Source organism: Macaca mulatta, chromosome 11 (genome assembly GCF_049350105.2).
Source record: "Macaca mulatta isolate MMU2019108-1 chromosome 11, T2T-MMU8v2.0, whole genome shotgun sequence".
NCBI classification, from domain to species: domain Eukaryota; kingdom Metazoa; phylum Chordata; class Mammalia; order Primates; family Cercopithecidae; genus Macaca; species Macaca mulatta.
The window spans coordinates 18,354,113-18,376,365 of NC_133416.1; the positions used below are offsets into that span (position 1 = coordinate 18,354,113).

A 22,253-nucleotide genomic window follows, 5' to 3' on the forward strand; every position below is an offset into this window, starting at 1 on the left:
TCGTCATTTCCGGCGGGTGCTCTGCGTCATTTACGTCGTCACTTCCTGCCGATACCGGTGTGGACGGTGTGAATCGTGGCTGGGCCGGTTCTCTGCTTCTCCCCATCCCCTACTTTCCTCCCTCCCTCCCTTTCCCTCCCTCGTCGACTGTTGCTTGCTGGTAGCAGACTCCCTGACCCCTCCCTCACCCCTTCCTAACCTCGGTGCCACCGGATTGCCCTTCTTTTCCTGTTGCCCAGCCCAGCCCTAGTGTCAGGGCGGGGGCCTGGAGGAGCCCGAGGCGCTGCAGCCGAAGAGAGAAAAGACAACGACGACCCTCAGCTCGCCAGTCCGGTCGCTGGGTTCGCCGCCGCCATGGCAATGAGACAGACGCCGCTCACCTGCTCTGGCCACACGCGTCCCGTGGTTGATTTGGCCTTCAGTGGCATCACGCCTTATGGGTATTTCTTAATCAGCGCTTGCAAAGGTGAGCAAGGCCTCAATCCTGGTCCCCGACGGCTGGGACTGGGCCGAAAGGGATTGGGACCCGCACTCTCCAGTGCTGAGCTGTGGTGTGGTGAGCGGGGAGGGGGCGATATTAACATCTGAGATGAGGGCCAACACTGGTCGGGTGGAGAAAGGAGTGTGTTAGGGAATCCGCAGCTGGAGCCGAGAGGCCTCCGGACGCTTATGTAGAAACTATTACCCCCAGCTAAGACCTCTCTCCTTATTTTATTTTTATTGCTATTTTTGAAGGAGCTGGACAGCACTTGCCTAGACTCTCGGGACAACACTGTAAATAGCTGTCAAGGATTTGGGGAAAGGAGAAATTAGGCCAGGCCGTGCAATACCTTACAAAGATGTTCGCTCTTGTCTCACTGGGTATTCCTTTGTGGTATTAGCCTCATTTTTCAAATGGGAAACAGATTTAGGCTACAATGTTTGTCCAAAATAAGACTAAAATCTAAGTTATTTCGACGCAGATCAGTATTCCCAGCAAATTACAGATGCTTTTCAGGGAAAATGATCTGTTCAGCTCTTCAGTTAATTATTACTGGACATTCCGTAGTGACTTCAATCGGTGGTGATAGTTAAATAGCTGAAACAATTTTTCCACTTCGTCATTGAACATCATTGTATATTTACATTTGAATCTTAGACTCTAATCCGAACTTATAAATTACATGTTTTAAAAAATATTTTCTAGATGGTAAACCTATGCTACGCCAGGGAGATACAGGAGACTGGATTGGAACATTTTTGGGTCATAAAGGTGCTGTTTGGGGTGCAACACTGAATAAGGATGCCACCAAAGCAGCTACAGCAGCTGCAGATTTCACAGCGTAAGTGTAGCCAAGATGGCTAACTTTGGTGTTCTCTGTAGATTGTGTCCTGAAATAATCAAAAACTTCAGTCTCAGATATTCATAAAATTCTGACTCGCTGGCTGCCATATAGAACGCATGATGTTTGATCTCACCAAAATTCCATCCTGGTCCATCGTGGTCCTGTGTGCTGCTTTTGTCTTCAGTGGTTCTCAAAATTTTTAGAGGCCTAAATGACTTACTCCTTATATTTTGATTGAGACTCAGGAATCTGCATTAACAAACGCTCCAGATAATGAATGTTGATCTCCTTTACGAATGCTGCTCTGTGTGTACTCCTTAGTGATAACCTACAGTGATGACCCTAGGTTTTTATTTCAATCCCAGTTTTTGTTAACTGGCTGTAGGCATCACTAAAACTCATTGTGTCAAAAACAAAAAGACAAAACAACAACAAAGCAAAACTCAACTGCTCTTCATTTCCTAAGTTTTTAAAGGTTGAAATCTAAAGCATTCTTGATTTTCCCTTACATCGAGATTATCATCATCTGTTTTGATTGTGCCAGCAGGATGTCTCCTGACTACAATGTTCCTCCATGTAGTAACTGCCACTGCCTTAGTTGAGGATCATTTTTAACTTTCAGTAGTTTCTTTTCCTCCTATTCATATTCCATATTGCTGCCAGTTGTCTTCCTAAAAATGTATTTGATCATGTCACTTCTCTACCTAATGATCTTGCTGTCTTCCCTTTGCCATTTTAGTAGTTCATGACCTTTGATATACATTAGAATATCTGGAGAACTTTTCAAATATTCAAATGGTATGTGTCCCAGAAATTTGGATTTTTAAAACTTTTTCTTTTACTTTTTTACTCTATGCATATATATATTTACACTTTTTACTACATTGAAAAATTTTTAAAATACTTTTTAGTATATAGACAGTATCTAGCTATGTTGCCCAGGCTGTCTTAAACTGTTGGCCTCCATGCATCAGCCTCTCAAAGAGCTGGGGTTGTGGGGGTGAACTATTGTGCCTGGTACAGAAATTCTGGTTTGATTGGTCTTTAGGGATAGAGTACTGATCATACTGATCATTGGCGTTTTTTTAATTTTTCTTCCCTCCTTTTCTTTCCTGATATGCAGTCGTAGAATTGCTGACCTAAAGGACACATTTCAATTGTTGGCCCTTTACAGTTTGCTTCATCCTAGTTCATCAACATCATCCTCTCCCATTGCACACCATAAACCTACAATCTAATTATACTAATCTTATTGTTGTCAGAAATATACTTTACCTGTTCTGACTTTTGGCTGTTAATTATGTTATTAAACTGACCTACAGTGGCCCTCGTTGCCTTTTTGGGAATATATCATGTATTAAAAATCTTGTTTTCTCCAGTTCCTACTTGGTATTTGTAACTTAGGAATTTGACACTTCATTGTTTAAACTGATGAAGGCAATATCAAGAGCTATTGTGCATACACAAATTTATTAGATTTAAGAGGCTAGAGAGTACAAGTGGTGTTGATTTTTTTTTTTTTTTAAAGACAGAGTCTTGCTCTGTCGCCCAGGCTGGAGTGCAGTGGCACAATTTCGGCTCACTGCAACTTCCACCTCTGAGGTTCAAGTGATTCTCCCACCTCAGCTTCCTGAGAGGCTGGGACTACAGGTGCGCGCCACCATGCCCGGCTAATTTTTGTGTTTTTAGTAGAGATGGGGTTTTGCCATGTTGGCCAGGCTGGTCTCGAACTCCTGACCTCAAGTGATTTTGGCCTCCCAAAGTGCTGGGATTACAGGTGTGAGCCACTGTGGCTGGCCTTTGATTTTTTTTTTTTTTTTAAACAACCTCACACTAAGGAGGAATTGTAAATGTGCTGCCTCCTTCCTTTTAAGTAAATTAAACATACCAATTTTAGAATGAGAAAATGAAGGCTGATTGATTGTGGTGGCGGATACGTGACTGTATGCTCTTGTTTGTTGAAACAGTGTTGTCTTTATGCTTTTTTAACATTTCAAGTCTCAATGTCTTGTATTTACAACTGGTGTTAAGAGCATGAAGACTGGAGCCAGATGACTTGTATTTGAATTAGTGGCCTCATGCACTTTATTTAACCATTTCTTTTCTGTCGTGGTACCTACCTCATAGGTTGGTTTTGAATATTAAATAAGTTAATATGTTTCAAATACTTAGAATATTGCCTGAAGTCCATTACATCTATGAAAGTGTTACATATGTAAAGTAACAATGATAGCTACCATGTAAACTATTACCACCCGCACTTGATCAAAATCACATATTATTTTGAAACTAATATGGCTAAAGCCTTGAAACCATTTGGCCTCATGTAAGGAAGGTTGAATGGATTTAAATGTCAAGTAGGAAGATTTTTGTGATTTTTTTTTCCCCCCTCAGTTAAGGCTTTAGGTGCTGTGTTAGAGTGGAAAATGGTAACAAGCATTGGCACTAGGTGGGCTTGCATTCATGTGCAAACTATGTTGTGTATTTCCAGTTTGATCATCATAGGGTTATTATTATTATTTTTTTTTAATCAGGGTCTTAGGTGCCTAGGCTAGAGTGCAGTGGCGTGATCATAGCTCACTGCAGCCTCTACCTCCCAGTCTCAAGCAGTTCTCCAACCTCAGCTTCCTGAGTAGTGACACAGGCGTGTACTACCGTGCTTGGCTAATCTTTGTGTTTTTTGTAGAGACGGGTTTCTCCATGTTGTCCAGGTTGGTTTTGAACTCTTGGGCTCAAGCGATCTGCCCACCATGGCAGGATGTTTCTTAAACGTCAGTTTTCGTGTCTGTAAAATGGGACTAAGACCCATGAGATTATTGGAGGAACAGAGAGCTCTTTCTCTACCATATATCCCTGAAGTCCAATATGATCTCTGTCACATAGTAGGTGCTCAGTAAATGCTACTTGAGATTTATCCCTCATTTCCTCTATGTCTTGTCTATGGGGTTTAGGAGCGTGTTTTCGTGTGGTGTGTGTGTGTGTGTGTGTGTGTGTGTGTGTGCTCTCCAAGAAGTTACTCCCCACAGCCTACCTGATTAGTCATAGTTGGTATAAAGCATTTTTAGAAACATCTTTTTTTTCCCTCCATTCTTATGTTTCTTGGAAAACTCATTTCTGGTGTGGTCATCTAGAAGTGGATTTTGGTCCTGTTTCTAGTGGAGAAATTTGGCAGAATAGGTCTGTGGACTAGTGTAGAATGTTATCTTGGAGTAATTTGGGCAGTTGAGTCCAGTGTTGAGTACAGTGTCCCTACAACACCATCCTCTTTGTATCTGTTTGGGAAGAGTGCCAAACTAAAGATAATTCTGTGCTGTGCTCCCGAGAGTGCTTAAGTAGATCTGGGACTGGGCCCAGGAATTTATAGGTAATGAAAATGTATCACTCTTTCTTTCTTGTAAAGCCAATAGAAATACCTAATTTTAGTTTTAATAAGGTTCTTGATAAATCAAAAATGGTATTATCTCCTAGATGACTTGGTCAACATGTTCAGGTATTTAGGCAGTTTTTTAAAAAATCTTAAACTGGCCTGTTTTGTTGAAGGTTTAAATAAGGAAGTTAAGCAGCTCCTATTATGAGACTTATGGTAAGTTCATTCTGAGGATATGAAAAGTATCAGGCAGCATTATTATTTGCAAGAAAATGGGGTATAAGAGGTATCAGTAGTTGAAGGAGATGACAAGTACTTCGTGGGATGTGAAGAAAATAAATGTTGGAGGGTTAGCTGCTGAAAGGATATGGTTAATAGCGCTTTACTGTCTTGATTTGAGCCCTGTGGCCAACTAATATATGCCAGTTTCTTGCCTGGAGATTGAATAATACCTTAGGAAACATTTAGATTAGATCCATTTTAGAGCTCTTACTGTGAATGTTGGAAATCTGCCAGAGTTAGTACATGCCATGTCAGAAAGTGTCATGCGTCTATTTTAGTACTATTTCTAAATAGGAGGAAAAACTGCAGACACATTACCTCTCTGGTTAATATTCCTGCTTTGGTCACTCCAACTCTTTCCTCACCTTTGAATAGACACAGTCTAAGCAGAATCTTAAGATTTTAGAGCTGGCATGTTGGCATTAGCCTGTAGCTACTTAGGAGGCTGAAGTGGAAAGATCTTGAGGCCAGGAGTTCAAATATAGCTTGGACTATATACCAAGACCCTGTCTCAAAAAGAAAAAAGAGAGGTTTTAAGTTTATGGGAGATTATTTAATATACTGGAAATTAGCATATCAAAGGACATTGCCCAGATTTCTTTTGAGACTTGTGAATAACTAGAATAGTCATTTTAGATACATTTGTTGTTTTCTTCACTTTTGATGCCTTCTGTCATTCTAATACTTGTGAACTCTTATCACAACCATGAAATGCATTTGCCTGTGATTAAGGATATATGTAAACAAAAAGCAAAGCAAATTTAAACACAGTAATAAGTGGAGTTCTGTAGGAGAACAGAAAGGAATGGTTAATTATTAGAGTCGAGGATAAATAGGTTTAAAGAAAAGATAGCATTTGAAATGAGCCCTAAGGGTGAGTTGAACTTTAATAGCTAAGAATGTAAAATACAGACTTAAGAGAATAATATGAACAAGAACATAGGAGCCTGGAAGAAAATACATAAGTTATTTGAGGAATGGTTTATAATCTAATGTGACTAGACTCAGAGAAACAATATAAAATGAGGTTGGGAAAGTAGACTGGGGCCAGAGAGTTACACTGGAATGAGAGAGGAGTAGGTTTCCTGGGCAAAGAGAAATGAATACTAGGGAGTTTAGTAGCAAGACTACTTATAGTTGACATTATTTCTTTCAGAACATATTTTTTTTTTTTTTTTTTGAGACGGAGTCTCGCTCTGTCACCCAGCCCAGGCTGGAGTGCAGTGGCGCGATCTCGGCTCACTGCAAGCTCCGCCTCCCGGGTTCACGCCATTCTCCTGCCTCAGCCTCCCGAGTAGCTGGGACTACAGGCGCCCACAACCGCGCCCGGCTAATTTTTTGTATTTTTAGTAGAGACGGGGTTTCACCGTGGTCTCGATCTCCTGACCTTGTGATCCGCCCACCTCGGAGCCACTCGTATGACCCACATTATTAAATGTTGCAAGCTGTGGTAGTGTATCATAAGCATTCCTATTAGATGGTCTTTCATATTTATTAACCACATTGCAGATGCTATTAATGTTTATCTAGAATAGCCTTCCCTTGTTTTTCCCCTGATATATTTCTCTTTGCTTCTTCCGATGACTAGCTCTGTTACATAGATTTTCTGGACAATATCTAAGTGCTGTTTTTCTGAGTTTTTATAGCCACATATATGTCTTTTAATTATATTTCTTAAATGTGTAATTTAATGCATGTTTTTCTCCTCAGCTAAAGCTCTACTAGGGCAAGAACCTACTGTGGGGTATTTTTTGTCTCCCATTTGTGCCTTAGCACTAAGTATAGAATGATATATATTTAAAATATTATGTATTTATTGGATAAACAAAAGAAAAGATATATCTCGCTTTTCTCTGATTTTTTTCCCTCTACCATTTCATTGCCCACTGTGTTCCCGAAAATAAGTATCAGTTGCATTAAAATGGAAATCTCTATGGAACATAGCTTCTTCACTCTTAGCAATTCTTTTCCCTGTCTGCAAAATTTTCTTGTTTATTTTTCACTGACCTGTTCTGATCTAAAATCAACTTTTTTTCCCCCTTCCTTAAGCTTTTTTATTTCGGGGAACCCTTTTAGAGTAATTTTGTATTGTTCAACTATTACCCGCTTGGAATATACACACATATATATGTATGTATACCTACAACCAACTTGTATTTTGGGGTGGGGTAGTACAGGAAAAACAATGTAAAGATTAAAATTCTCAATGTTAGCATTATATAATCAAAGGCTGATAGTTGGGGGAAGTTAACTGTACTAGAGTTTGAAAATTTAAGTCAGCTTTGAAGAAGAGATGAAGTGGACATTGTCTCTCCACTATCTTAATTTAAAATTTTATTTAACCTGTATTTAAGGCTTTTCATTCCCCTGTAAAATTTTTAAGGATTTCTGTTTTTTTTTTTTTTGTTATTGTTGTTGTGCATCTGAGTGGAGAATAGAGAAAAAATTGGCATGGTGAAACTAAAAATTGGTTAAAATGTGTGACTGTCTTGCTAAAGGGATATTATGGCTATCAACTAAAATAAAAGTAAGTAGGATGGGTTGGTTCATGAATCTTTCTTAAATTGTTCATATCTTTTCCACTGTCAAAGAAAATTAGATTGGTTATAAAGTTTTTACAAAGAAATTTCTTTTCCTTTAAGCTTATTTAAATATTTTATCAAATGAAGTCTGTGAGGCATATTAGAGATAAAGGAGATTTATAATACATTTATGTAACATTTCACATATCTAACTTATTTGGTACTCGTCAATATTATAATTGTATTTATCCTTTTAATTTATTGGGTAATATTTATCGTACTAATTTTTCCTTTTTTACTTTTAGCAAAGTGTGGGATGCTGTCTCAGGAGATGAATTGATGACCCTGGCTCATAAACACATTGTCAAGACTGTGGATTTCACGCAGGTATCAGAAAATTGAATTTATTTTAGCAAGTTAAGTTGCTATTATATAGTGTGACAATGCTTTTATATTTGATTGGTGTGTATATTTGATTGATATATTTTGTGTGGAATATTTGTTATGTCTTGGTTCATATTTAATTTGATTGTGTATTAAGCTCTATGAATTTGTTTCATGGTTAATCCTGTCAAGCTTTTAAGATACCGTGGAACAAGTACCAGTCCTTCAACAAGCAAAAAACATCTGAAAAGCTCAAGTAACCTTTCTCACCTACTAATAGAAGTGAGAAGATAAATTTCAGATAATCAGAAAAGGGCCTCTCACAAGGGAGAGGAGTAGGATCAGGGGAGAATGGGAGAGTTCATGTATATGTAGCGTAATGTAATGCTTTTGAACTGGAAAGCTCACAAGGCTTGGTAGTTATGAGAGGGCAGCTGTTCCACAGTATCTTCTCAGAAGTAATTGGTTATGTCTTGCATCTCTTTGTGATGTCTGTGAGCTAGATTTTGATTTTATTTGGTGTTGAAGTTTGAAAGAGAAATAACTATTAAAATGGTTAACCTATTCACATTTTGTGTTTTCAGGATAGTAATTATTTGTTAACCGGGGGACAGGATAAACTGTTACGCATATATGACTTGAACAAACCCGAAGCCGGTAAGCATAATTTAAACATCAGCTTGTAGTTTTACTTTTTTTAAATTTAAATAACTGATTAAAGGATTTCATGCTCAGTACTCAAATTTGGAAAATAAAGATAGTCATGACCGGGCACGGTGGCACACGCCTGTAATCCCAGCACTTTGGGAGGCTGAGGCAGGTGGATCACTTGAGTTCAGGAGTTTGAGACCAGCCTGGCCAATTTGTCAAAACCCCGTCTCTACTAAAAATACAAAAATTAGCCAGGTGTGGTGGTGGGCGCTTGTAATCCCAGCTACTCAGGAGGCTGAGGCAGGAGAATTGCTTGAACCCGGGAGGTAGAGGTTGCAATGAGCCAAGATCACGCCACTGCACTCCAGCCTGGGCAACAAGAGTGAAATGCCATCTCAAAAAAAAAAAAATTAGTCACAAAAAAGAAAATTAAAACATAATTCACCCGTTTTTGGTTTATAAACTTTCGGTCTTTTTTATCCTGCAGTTTAAAAAAAAAAACAGTTTATCTGCCACGTTGCTATTGTATAACCTCCCAAATTGAAAATTTATTATGGCAAAAAATTTTATCATTATATTAAGTTTTAAAACACTGTAGAACAGTGTTACTATTTTTTGGTAAGAAAGAGTGGTTATTTATAGAAGGTGGTGATGGTGGGAATTCTCAGTTGTGTGCACATATTGCTTAGATTTTTGAACCATGTAAATATATTAGCTATTTGAAAGAATTTTTAAAAATCTGCAATTACAGTTTTTTCATGTCACTAAATAGTCTGTGAACTCTTTGTAATGACTTTCTGGTTTTCCATCCTGTGGATATATCATAAGTGAATTAACTAGTTTCCTGTTTTGGCCTGTTTGGGCTATCTACAAATTTTAAATGTTAAAAGCAGTATTATGCTAAACATCCTTGTAGTTGCAGATATTTTCACAATGATTTCCTTAAGATAACTAAGCAAAGTAGAATTGGTGGGACAAAGAGAAGTAGAATTGCTGGAAGGTGGCCGGGTGCAGTGGCTCACACCTGTAATCCCAGCACTTTGGGAGGCCAAGGTGAGCGGATCACCTGAGGTCAGGAGTTTGATGCCAGCCTGGCCAACATGGTGAAACCCCATCTCTACTAAAAGTACAAAAAATTAGCTGGGTATGGGCATGGTAGTAGGCGCCTGTAATTCCCAGGTACTCAGGAGGGTGAGGTAGGAGAATCGCTTGAACCTGGGAGGTAGTGGTTGCAGTGAGCCAAGACTGTGCCATTGCATTCCAGCCTAGGGGACAACAGCGAAACTCCTTCTCAAAAAGAAAAAAAAAAATGAATTGTTGGAAGCCACTGATAGATAGTACCAAAGTGTCTTCCAACAAAGTATAGGTATATATATGTATCTATACCCAACATGTTCTAGTGAACACTGATAATTAACTTTATCTTTGTCAATTTAAGAAAATAATTCTGTTGTATTAATGCGAAAATTCATGAGATTAAAATGCTGTTGAATACCATTTTAACGTATTTCCTTTTTTATGAAATAATTGCCTGTCTACCCGTGGCCCATTTATCTGTTGTGTTCATGTTTTTCTTACTGGTTTTTAAAGATTCTTTATTGAATTCCAATTTATCATTTGCTTTTAAATTTTGTTAAGGCGGTTTTATGGTGTGTACTTTTTAACATTTTGGTGGTGAAATCCTTTATGCATTCTCTCATTTTACAGAAGTTATAGGTGTCATCCCCACTCTACATACTTTATTTTATAATATTTTAATCATTGCCCTCACCATATATATATATACTTAGCTACCAAAACATGACAAACATAATTTTGTTTTATTATATGTTTGGTATCTTTGAAATTTTATTATGTGGGCATTTATGTAGTCATAAATCTATAACATTGAAAAGAGTAATAAGAGTCAGAACCGCATTGGAAATTAAGCAGTTGTTCTCTTGAGATACCTTCCATTTCTGAGAGCTTTTTAAAATATTTTACGTTTTAGTGTTAGGGTAGTTTGTTACGAAAACATTTTTAAGGTGAGGAAACAAAGCCCATTTACAGATTTTTTTATTCTCCGTTGCATGTAGGGTTTTTTTTCTGCTTTCTTTTTTGATAAATTTATGCCAAAGCATAGGAAAGGACTCTGACCTCACTTAATCTGTCAACTCATTCAGCAAAGCAAGGTAGTTCAGGGATTGGGTCAAAGCAAGGTAGTTCAGGGATTGGGTCAAAGCAAGGTAGTTCAGGGATTGGGTGGACATTTTTCATACTCTGCCTTTCCCAAAGCTGTTTTATGAAAGTTGCTCTTTCTCGCTGTGCTGGCAGCAGAAATGATAGCAACTTAGTGAGGTTTTACTGTGTATCAGGTTATCTGTTAAGCACTATTCTCATTTGTAACCATTGTTATCTCATTTTACAGATAAGGAAATAAAGTTAAAAACTTAAGTAACATGCCCAAAGGTGAAAATAGTGTTGAATGGCATTGCCTCCAGTGTCTGCTTTTGCCCCTAGAGAAAGCAGTGAGGGTTTTTTGAAGTCCTTTGAAAGGATAATCTCCTACAGATTTAAACTCCCTTCCTTTTTTTTTTTTTTTTTTTTTAATGTTTTCCTCACAGTGTAGAAACATTCTTGGGAATTGCTGTCCCACTTTCTGTTTCCCTTTTTCCTTCTAACTCTTACTTCCTATTAGTTACTATCAATAGCTGCTTGGATGAAGGTCCCAGAGTTAGCCATAGTACTAGAATCAGTTTCAACTATCTTGTTCCTAGGTCCATGTTCTTATTAAATTGTGCCACATTAATTATTATTTTATTTCATGGCGATACAATAATGCTTTTGAATATTATCAGTTGTGCAGAAATTTAGCCTAGAGGGAGTGAGTGGTGCATTCACTCAGCTACATATAGCAAGCATAGTAGTTCCTTGAGTCCCTGTCATGCAGGTAAATTTATGTTCCAGTATGGAAAAACTAACTGTATTCTGTATAAATATCAGGTTTGAATTGGGCTGGGCTTTGAAAAGTTGCAGTCTAATTTAAAATGTGTGTTTTTTAAAATATATAATAGTTTCAATATTGTTCAGTTAAAAAAATCATGTATTAACAAATGTACTTTTAATTGTTTTATCTCAAGAACCTAAGGAAATTAGTGGTCACACTTCTGGTATAAAAAAAGCTCTGTGGTGCAGTGAGGATAAACAGATTCTTTCTGCTGATGACAAAACTGTTCGGTAAGTACTTTTTTTAAAATAATTTACAATTTGAGGCTGGGCATGGTGGCTCATGCCTGTAATCCCAGCACTTTGGGAGGTGAGGTGGATGGATCATTTGAGGTCAGGAGTACTAGACCAGCCTGGCCAACATGACAAAACACTGTCTCTATGAAAATTACAAAACTTAGCCAGGTGTGCTGGCACACACCTGTAATCCCAGCTACTCGGGAGGCTGAGGCAGGAGAATCACTTGAATCTGGGAGACAGAGGTTGCTGAGAGTCGAAATTGCGCCATTGCACTCTAGCCTGGGTGACAGAGCTAGACTGTCTCAAAAACAAAAAGCAAACTTAAAATTTGAAAAATATTTTACCTTAGAGCTTGTATTTTAAATACATTTAATATTATGTGCAAAAAATGTTCTGAACATTAAAATTTAAGTTGCACCCAGGTCACATTTATCTGGAGCTATTTACTATTACAGGTCAAGTATCCCTAACCTGAAAATCTGAAATTTGAAACGCTCTGAAATCTGAGACTTTGAGTGCTGACTTGATGCTTAAAGGAAATGCTCATTAGAGCATTTTGAATTTTCTGTTTTCAGGTTAGGGATTCTCAATCGGTAAGTGTCTGATGCAAATATTCCAAAATCCGAAAAAGTTTGAAATCCAACTTCTTTCTGGTCGCAAGTATTTTCTATAAGGGATGCTCACCTTGTATATACAGACAGCAAAATTCAGAAGAAAATTAAATCCTGATCTCTTATAAGCAGGTGTTCTTAACCTGGGTCTGTGGGCAGGTTAAAGGGAGGGTCCATGAAGCCTCTGAAATTCTATACAAAAATCTTGTTTGCTGACACCTGATGTATATTTCTTTGGAAAGATGTGTAGCTATTGCTAGATTCACAAAAACAGAGTGTAAGAACCACTATTTATAGCAGTGCTGAAATTGACTAGATTCGAACTTGTCTTATGTAGTTTTGCCAAATTGGGAAGTATATGTAGGTATTAAAGTTGATTTTACTTACAAGCTGTTGTCATGCATAATTTGACATTGTATATAGAAACCCAGAATTTCTTTTTATCATCTGTAATTGTGACTTGGAATGAATGTTGTTTTTCTGTAATTGTGATTGTTCTTTCTTTGGCTAATCTGCAGATGTAATTAGAATTTATAAGCTTTTTTCTGACATGAGTAAACATCATCATATTTTTATTTTTATTTTGCAGACTTTGGGATCATGCTACCATGACAGAAGTAAAATCTCTAAATTTTAATATGTCTGTTAGTAGTATGGAATATATTCCTGAGGGAGAGATTTTGGTTATAACTTATGGACGATCTATTGCTTTTCATAGTGCAGTAAGGTATGTCCAAGAAATACTTTCATTTTCTGTTTTAGGTAACAAAAGACAATTTGGCTACTTAAAAATGGAAAGATATTTACTTTTTTTTTAAAAGTAAAGAGGCCAGGAATGGTGGCTAATGCCTATAAATCGCAGCACTTTAGGAGGCTGAGGTGGGAGGATGGCTTGAGACCAGCCTGGACAACACAGTGAGACCCCCATCTCTACAAAAAATAAAATTAGCTGGTCGTGGTGGCACATGCCTATAGTCCAGCTGCTTGGGAAGCAGAGGTGAGAGAGTTGCTGGAGCCTGGGAGGTTGAGGCTGCATTGTGCTGTGATCCTGACACTGCACTCCAGTCTGGATGACAGAGCAAAACATCCTCTGAAAAAGAAAAAAAAAAAAAAAGAAAAAGCAAAAACTGCTGGATTGGTAATGTAATTTATGTTTTTTTACTAGATAAAACCATTGCGGGCTGGGCGTGGTGGCTCACGTCTGTTATCCCAGCACCTTGGGAGGCTGAGGTGGGCGGATCACTTGAGGTCAGGGGTTCGAGACCAGCCTGGCCAACGTGGTGAAACCCCGTCTCTAAAATAAAAATACAAAAAGAAGAAAAATTAGCTTTTCTGTAGTCCCAGCTATTTGGGAGGCGAGGCAGGAGAATTGCTTAAGTACAGGAGGTGGAGGTTGTAGTGAGCTGAGGTCGCACCACTGCATTCTAGCCTGGGTAACAGAGCAGAGTCTTTCTCAAACAAAAAAACAAAAAAACAGTGTGATCTTGATTCTACTATTTATTTTCACCTTAAAATTTTAGGGAAGGAATAATCTTATTTCTATTCCTAAATGATTTTTTTAAACAGATGTGAATTTTGCGACTGTAAATGTAGTAAATACTCTTGTAGAAAGACTGGAATATATAACATAATTGAAAAAAAAATGTACCTATAATATTATAACCATAGGTGCAAGAGTGTTAATGGTAGTTATATTTTTTGCTAGTCCATTTCTCTATGTTATATATGTGGGTGTACAGTATTTGTGTTTTTTTCTTTAATTATTAGGACCATAATGAGTATCATTTTGATTTATTTAAAAATATTAGCCATTTGAAAACGTTTTTACTTGATACACTATATTGCATTATAGGTTGTACTAAATTATGGGTTAGTTTCCCTATTTTAGCATCATGGTGAATGATCTGGTACATCTCTGAGTGTTTCTTTACAGTAGATAGGATCCTGTAAGTAGAATTGTCAGTTCAAAGGGTAGAAATGAGTTTAAAATTCTTAGTTGTACATGACACTTAATTGATTTCCATAAAGATTATACCACATTACACTTTGATTGATATTTGACCAGTGTCTTAACCTTGTGTCTAAAGGGCTACTTGCAGAGTCAAACTTCACTAAACTGGGAGAAAGAAAAGGCAGTAAAATTGGAGGAGAGCAATTAAGACTGTCAAGGAGTTAATACACATACAATAAACTGATAATAGAATACTATTTCCTGGAGCTATCAATTAGTATATTAATGCTCTTCACTCACTCCTGCAGTTAGGCAAATCCCATGTTGGTGGCAGAAATTTTCTGACCCATTGAATGTTCTAGCATTAGAGCTAGCAAGTTGCTATGTAGTGATCCTGCATAAGTCATGACTAACTTTAATTATCATGCTTTAAAGTATATGATGATGGGAAGTATTTAGGAGCTGGGATATCATGTTTTGTATTGGAGGCCTTTCATGATTTTTAGGGTTAAACTGAAAAAGCTAATGTCTAAACTGTAATTAATTTTCAGATGAAGCTGTTATTATGCATTGATTTTTATTATATAACTACAGCCCCAAATTTTGTTAGTCTTTTACTGCCTTATAATAATAACTGTTTTTAGCAGTTTATATTTTATGACATTGAAAGTTTATCTTACTGAGGAGCTTAACTCACCAATTAATAATAATATATAAATAATCCTTTATATTAATTACCTACTGTGAAAACTTTTTCTATTTACAAAGATAATATGTGCTTGTAGAAAATTGAAACAAGCCGGGCGCGGTGGCTCACGCCTGTAATCCCAGCACTTTGGTAGGCCGAGGCGGGCGGATCACAAGGTCAGGAGATCGAGACCACGGTGAAACCCCGTCTCTACTAAAAATACAAAAAATTAGCCGGGCGCGGTGGCGGGCGCCTGCAGTCCCAGCTACTCAGGAGGCTGAGGCAGGAGAATGGCGTAAACCCAGGAGGCGGAGCTTGCAGTGAGCCGAGATCGCGCCACTGCACTCCAGCCTGGGCGGCAGAGCGAGACTCCGTCTCAAAAAAAAAAAAAAAAAAAAAAAAGAAAGAAAATTGAAACAATACAGGTGAAATTTATTTAAGAGCAAAAATCCCAATGTATTATTCATACTGTTTTAATTAGTGAACACACGCATTTCCGGGAAGACATCCACTGCATAAACTGGGTATCCCTCTATCAAAATGTCTTTGTATTGCTGAGATGAACTCCACTTGGGCATAGTACCCGTTTGAATTTTTTTTTTTTTTTTTTGGCTAACAGAGCTTTTTTACATCAGTGTTTATGTTTGAGTAAATGAGTATTTAATTGTTCCTTGGGTTTCAGAGTTTAAGAACAGTTCAAATGTAACTCGTTATTTATACAATATTCAAGATTTGTAAATACTACTTAAATTTTTTTTCAGTTTGGACCCAATTAAATCCTTTGAAGCTCCTGCAACCATCAATTCTGCATCTCTTCATCCTGAGAAAGAATTTCTTGTTGCAGGTGGTGAAGATTTTAAACTTTATAAGTATGATTATAATAGTGGAGAAGAATTAGGTGAGTTGTCCCCTTACAGTGATGTGCTTACCTTTATCATATGTTAAGTCCCAGTAATTAACACCTCATTTATATAACATGTTGAAAGCAAATTTTTCAGCTAACTTAAGCTTGGTGCTTACAAGTGAAAAAGTAAAGGAGTTTTAATCATTTGGGTTAGATTTTTTTTTAGATCTGTAAACAAAGTATGCAAAAATTTGACCTTTTAACTGAAGTACATCATTATCCTAATGTATTACCGTACAGTGAGTTTTAGGCTTTATTGGCTGGGAGGAAGGGGGGAATCTTATGTCAAAGTCGTATGTTAAACAGATGAAAGGAGATCCATTCTTTCTGAAGTATGCTGTGGGTGTGTAACCCCATCTACTTGGCCCATCTTCCTTGTTGCCAACTTAGGAATCCCTGAGACTCCATAAAGAACAGTGTGTGGGGGAAAACCAGTATAGCATATTACAGGGACACCTTTAGGAATCTGAATTGGGGAGTTATTTTTATCGACTTTTTATTTATTCTATTTTGGAGTTTGAGTTTTGTTTTCATTTTCATGATAACAGTCCTTAGTAAGGGGAAGGGGAAGGCATGTGGATTAATTTGAAGTTAATGTATATTTATCTGATGGACCAGGTATTTCACATAGGTATATGTGGTTCTCAGTATCTACTTTTAGCCTTCCCAAATAGTTTTTGCTTTTAGTTCAAAAATATATTTAGTTTTTATAAATACATATTTTTATCTATAAGCTGTCTCTTCTTGTTCTTGTCTGTTTCTAGCTGCCCTGCTTTACCAATCAAAGAACAAAGCTTGCTAGATTACACCCAAAGAACAAAAGACAATTTTACAGTTTTGTTTCTTGGGGAACATTGATACGTCTGGGTTGCACAAATGGAACCTTGGTGATGGACCATGCAGAATCTATTTTAATTGCTTATGGTTCAACTTTTATTGCTTGAATAGAAGTAACATAAATAAGATACTCTTTTCTGTTACTTTAGTGCCAGTTTTCAAAGTTTTAGAATGTTTTTGGTTTCATATTTTATTCTTTTTCAAGATGAGAGAACTGAATTATTTGCCTAAGATCTGAAGTCACAGTGAATACCAGACCTGCCCAGACTTTCTCTTTCCAAAACCTTGTGTTCTTTGTACTCTTACAACTTTTCTATTCTCTGATTGGACACAGATGGGAGACAGAATAGGAACATTGGTCTAGTAAAGGACTTTGAGAACTAGTAAGGTGATGAGGCATTAGAAAGTAGATGAGAAAGGTTCATACATAAAGGCACTACTTGAATATAACAATGTGCCTAATCTGTACATTTTCTTGTTAGGTTCCATAGATTAAAATATTTATGGATCATTGTTGATCCTGTATCTCAGCCTTTCTGTGTGACAGAATAATTAGTGGACTGTAGGAAATTAAGAGGCAAAGTGTGTAAAAGAGCTCCACCTGGTGGCTCTCTGTAGTCATAATAAAAATTGGTTCCCTGAGAAATAGGCAGTGAGGTGTTTTTTTTGTTTTGTTTTGTTTTGTTTTTGAGATGGAGTCTTGCTGTCCCCCAGGCTGGAGTGCAGTGGCGTGATCTCGGCTCACTGGAAGCTCCGCCTCCCAGGTTCACGCCATTCTCCTGCCTCAGCCTCCTGAGTAGCTGGGACTACAGGCGCCCGCCACCATGCCTGGCTAATTTTTTGTATTTTTGGTAGAGATGTGGTTTCACCATGTTAGCCAGGATGGTCTCGATCTCCTTACCTCGTGATCTGCCCGCCTCGGCCTCCCAAAGTGCTGGGATTACAGGTGTGAGCCACCGCGCCCGGCCGCAGTGAGTTTTAAGATGTGGAAATTGGACGTTGAACTGATAAGACTTTAAATCTACTTTCTATAGAATTAATGGGGTTTTCATTTACCTCTTTTTCTCCATCCTTAATGAAACATGAAGCCTCATTTGCTTTTTTAGCGGGACAATCCAAAACTAGAATGTGTGCTAGATTTGGAAAGGAGTAATCTTACAGAGAAAGGGTCAATGATATGCCACTTTTGTGATGAGAAATTAAGTACAGTTTTTAATGTTTGCCTTAAGAATTTTTCATCTCCCCAGTAACACAGTATTTTTTTTTCAGCATATCAATATTTAACCTAATAGTTAAAATTATCTAATAGCCCTCTTCTTTTTCAGAATCCTACAAGGGACACTTCGGTCCTATTCATTGTGTAAGATTTAGTCCTGATGGAGAACTCTATGCCAGTGGTTCAGAAGATGGAACATTGAGACTATGGCAAACTGTGGTAGGAAAGACGTATGGCCTTTGGAAATGTGTGCTTCCTGGTAAGAATTTTTATTCAGAGTAATAACATTTTTAAAATGCATGATTTTGTGTCATTTTTCATCATTAATTTTATTTCAGGGTTTTTGTCTTCTATAAATTTTAAATTATATGTTATGGTTTAAGCAGAGAGAAGCCCAGGATTATGAATTGGCCAGAGAAAGGGTCATGTTCCTTTGTTTGTTTAATTTTTTTTTTTTGTATGGCTGGGTGTGGTGGCTCACGCCTGTAATCCCAGCACTTTTGGAGGCTGAGGCGGGCGGATCACGAGGTCAGGAGTTCAAGACCAGCCTGGCCAACATGGTGAAACCCCATCTCTACTAAAAATACAAAAATTAGCTGGGTGTGGTGGCGTGTGCCTGTAATCCCAGCTACTCAGGAGGCTGAGGCACGAGAATCGCATGAACCCAGGAGGCATGCATTGAGCTGAGATCTCGCCACTGCACTCCAGCCTGGGTGACAGAATGAGACTTGGTCTCAAAAAAAATAAAATAAATTTTGTTGTACAATCTAGTCTGTTCCTAAATTTTTATACTAGCACATTTTGTGGCTGGAATATATCTAATTCAAAATTTGCTGGAAGGCAATATGAAGACAAGTAAATGTATCTAATCTCTGAATAGTATTACTCACTGATCCACACCAATAAAGGTAGACATGTTCTTAATAAAAAATATCTAGTTACTAATCCCTAAGTAGTTGCAGTGTGAACCTTAAAGTAATTTCGAAGAAAGACATACTATTTTAGAATCACAATTATTTAAAAATGAGTTGTTTTTATTATATTTTGTAGCGATTTCTTGGAATAGTCTTATCTTGCTCTTCTTGCTTTTTGAACACTAGAAATTACTTGTAATAGTGTAATTCATATAATCATCATTGCTTTTCTTTTTACAGAAGAAGATAGTGGTGAGCTGGCAAAGCCAAAGATTGGTTTTCCAGAGACAACAGAAGAGGAGATAGGTAAATGCTAAGAACTTTTGTAAGAGTCCTAGGGGATTTAAAATTGAACTGTAACAGAAGTTTTACTCATTGGCAGAAGAAATGTATTAAATATGAACATATTTAAATAATGGAAACTTTATTTGTGCATGTATATATACATATTTATAAGCTAAATATTTAAATACCTACTGCATAGTAGTAATATGTGCAGAAATGTAGTATGGACATGACCGATGTGGTTACTCTTTCAGAGCTTGGAGTCTAACTTAGGAGACATGCCAAAACAAACAAATTATTGTAAGGGGGATTTAAAAATGCTTCCTTGAGAAGTGACATTTAAACTGGGACCTAAGGATGAGCAGAAGTGATTTAGATGAGGTCATGAGAGGGGCTATTGGTAGGGACAGGATGGAAAAGTTCATAGCAGGAAAACTATGTTAACTAAAAGTTCAGAACCAAAAAGGAGCATAGCATATGAGGAACTAAAAGAACTTCTCCCTGCCTCCAGGTTAAACAGCAAAGGCAGAGTGAAGCTGGAGAAGCTAGATCATTTGAGGGCCTCATTTGCTGTATTAGGACTTGGAGAATTTTATACTAAGAGCAATGAGAAACCTTTGAATTTTAAGAAGAGGAATTTAAAAGATTGCCTTGGGAGGTCGAGACCAGCCTGGCCAACATGGTGAAACCCTGTCTTTCCTAAAAATACAAAAACTAGCCGGTCATGGTGGCGGATACCTATAATTCCAGCTATTTAGGAGGCTGAAACAGGAGAATAGCTTGAACCCAGGAGGTGGAAGTTGCAGCGAGCGGAGATTGTGCCACTGCACTCCAGCCTGGGTAACAGAGAGAGACTGTCTCAAAAAAAAAAAAAAAAAGTTGCCTTGGCTGTGGCACGTACAGAGAATTGGCCTGGGAACAAGAGTGAACATAGACCAGTTAGGGGGCATTGTAGTCTAGATGAGTGATCCTGTAGGTTTTGTTTTGTTTTGAGATGGAGTCTCGCTCTGTCACCCAGGCTGGAGTGCAGTGGCACGATCTCAGCTCACTGCAGCCTCCGCCTCTGGTTTCAAGCGATTCTCCTGCTTAAGCCTCCTGAGTAGTTGGAATTACAGGTGCACTACCACGCCTGGCTAATTTTTGTATTTTTAGTGGAGATGGAGTTTCACCATGTTGGTCTTGAACTCCTGACCTCATGATCTGCCCACCTCAGCCTCCCAAAGTGCTGGGATTACAGGCATGAGCCACTGTGCCCAGCCTATCATGTATTTTTTAATAAGGGTATTGCAATGAGAACAGAAAAAGGTAGATGCAGTTGAGAGTCTTTTAGACTTGTTAGAATTGTGAGATTGATGAGTGGGGGTATCGTAAGGAAGAATTCAGATTGCTGCCATGAGGAACTGGGTGTGATGATTTTGGGGGAGATTGGGAAGGTGTTTACCCAATTAGAGTTTTCCTTAAATTTTTTATTGCTAAGCACCTTCTTGCTGAAACTTAATGTTGATGGTTAATGTTTTGCTTTAAATAGCACTAAATGTTAGGATTTGCATCACTAAAAGGGAGGACCAGGTCCTTCAAAGACATGACTTTAATTCAGGGTTTATTAGATAGTTGGAGTCTGAAAATTTAGGCCAGAAAGGGACCCTTCGAGGTTGAGTTATGGTGTAAGAGAGTCTAGTGGATAAAACACATGAACTCTTTCTTTGCCTTTTCAATGGCATGAGTCTAGTTGTTAGTGGCATGTGCAGTTGTTCTCTTCTTCCCCTTACCAGAGTATGCTTTACACACACTTTTTTATTCCTTAATTACACGGAAATGTAGATTTGCTTCTTTCTTTTATTAAGTTGACTAATGCGACTTTTTTTTTTTTTTTTTTTTTTAACTTGTAGAAGAAATTGCTTCAGAGAATTCAGATTGCATCTATCCTTCAGCTCCTGATGTTAAGGCCTGAGCGTCAATCATATGCCACAGTTAGTATACAACTGACTAAAACGAGCAAGCAGAGAAAAGCATCAGCCTTCCAGAGTTACTCTCTGCTTAAGGCAGAAACAGCAGTAAATAATGAGGAAAATGAATTATCTCCAGTGCTGGAACAACTTACTAACTTGGTGTTACCTGTAAGTGAAAACTCAGGAGTGTCAGATAAAGGGAGGTGGAGTTATCCTCTTATAGTACAGTGGCCTGTTATCTTTTTAATGAATATATACAAGCCAACATCCAATTTCTATTATTACAATTAGGGTTCTTGTAGCCGTTTATGTTATTATGGAGAAGAAAAATATATTGGCTTATTTTTCTGATCTTTTTCCTTAAAGCAGAATGCCCTTTTTTTTTTTTTGCTTCAGTTGTAAGGAAGAGGGAGTACATGATAAAGTAACTGGTTTGATTTCTCTTTCATTGTACACTGCTTCTGAACATCTAATTGTTTTTAGTTGTCTAAATAAAATGCCTCTAAAACAAAACAATGTTTGGTTTTTTTGGGGGAAAAACTACTAATTTGAGTTTTATAAGTGGAAATAGCTAGAAAGTTTTTCTGTATCATAATCATAGCAAAAGATATGCTGATTAATCTGTAGTAAACATTACTTTATAATATTGAGATTCAGTTACTTGTACTGAATTTTTGAAATTCTTAAATCCTTTACTAGTGTTTCATTTACCTCCTCTATTCCCAGATTGGATAGAAGTGCTTGACATGCCTTTTTAAATGATTATTTAAAGAATACATGCTAGTTATAGGAAAAAAAACCTGAAATTTTAGCAGTAAGCTGAAAGATCACTTAAAATCCTACCACTCGTCAAAAAACTATTAAAATCGAATGACCGTTAATACATGTTAGGGCATCTCTGTATGTATATACAGATAGATAGAATGGATTTTATAAAAATGGGATTACTATAGACCTGCAGTGGTTTAAGAAGTATGGAATTTTACCTCATTCTTTAAATTAAATTTGGGTGGCATTCAGAAAGCCCTTTTAAAACCTTCTAATAAATTGGATCAACTGGGTTTCGACTTGTAATTTATTTTTTAAAATACAGAGGGCATATTAAATGAGTAAGTTGGAAATACTTGAGATGAATAAATAAC

At 37.5% G+C, this 22,253-nt stretch overlaps 1 protein-coding gene across 1 annotated transcript; it reads left to right on the forward strand.

Moving 5' to 3' along the window:
* The first annotated feature begins 25 nt into the window (after window positions 1-25).
* STRAP (serine/threonine kinase receptor associated protein) lies at window positions 26-21,624 on the forward strand. The gene is made up of 10 exons (XM_015151206.3): window positions 26-466; window positions 1,187-1,322; window positions 7,802-7,883; window positions 8,465-8,537; window positions 11,651-11,747; window positions 12,957-13,094; window positions 15,768-15,904; window positions 18,073-18,222; window positions 19,118-19,183; window positions 21,052-21,624. Exons 1-10 carry the CDS (start codon window positions 355-357, stop codon window positions 21,111-21,113), a joined length of 1,053 nt encoding a protein of 350 aa, XP_015006692.1. The 5' UTR covers window positions 26-354; the 3' UTR covers window positions 21,114-21,624.
* The last annotated feature ends 629 nt before the right edge of the window (window positions 21,625-22,253 follow it).

Excerpts from the sequence above, each read along its gene's own strand:
- STRAP (XM_015151206.3), top strand. The coding sequence starts at position 355 with ATGGCAATGAGACAGACGCCGCTCACCTGCTCTGGCCACACGCGTCCC. Across the intron at positions 13,095-15,767 it reads GCTTTTCATAGTGCAGTAAG|TTTGGACCCAATTAAATCCT; the intron begins GTATGTCCAAGA and ends ATTTTTTTTCAG. Across the intron at positions 15,905-18,072 it reads TAATAGTGGAGAAGAATTAG|AATCCTACAAGGGACACTTC; the intron begins GTGAGTTGTCCC and ends CTTCTTTTTCAG.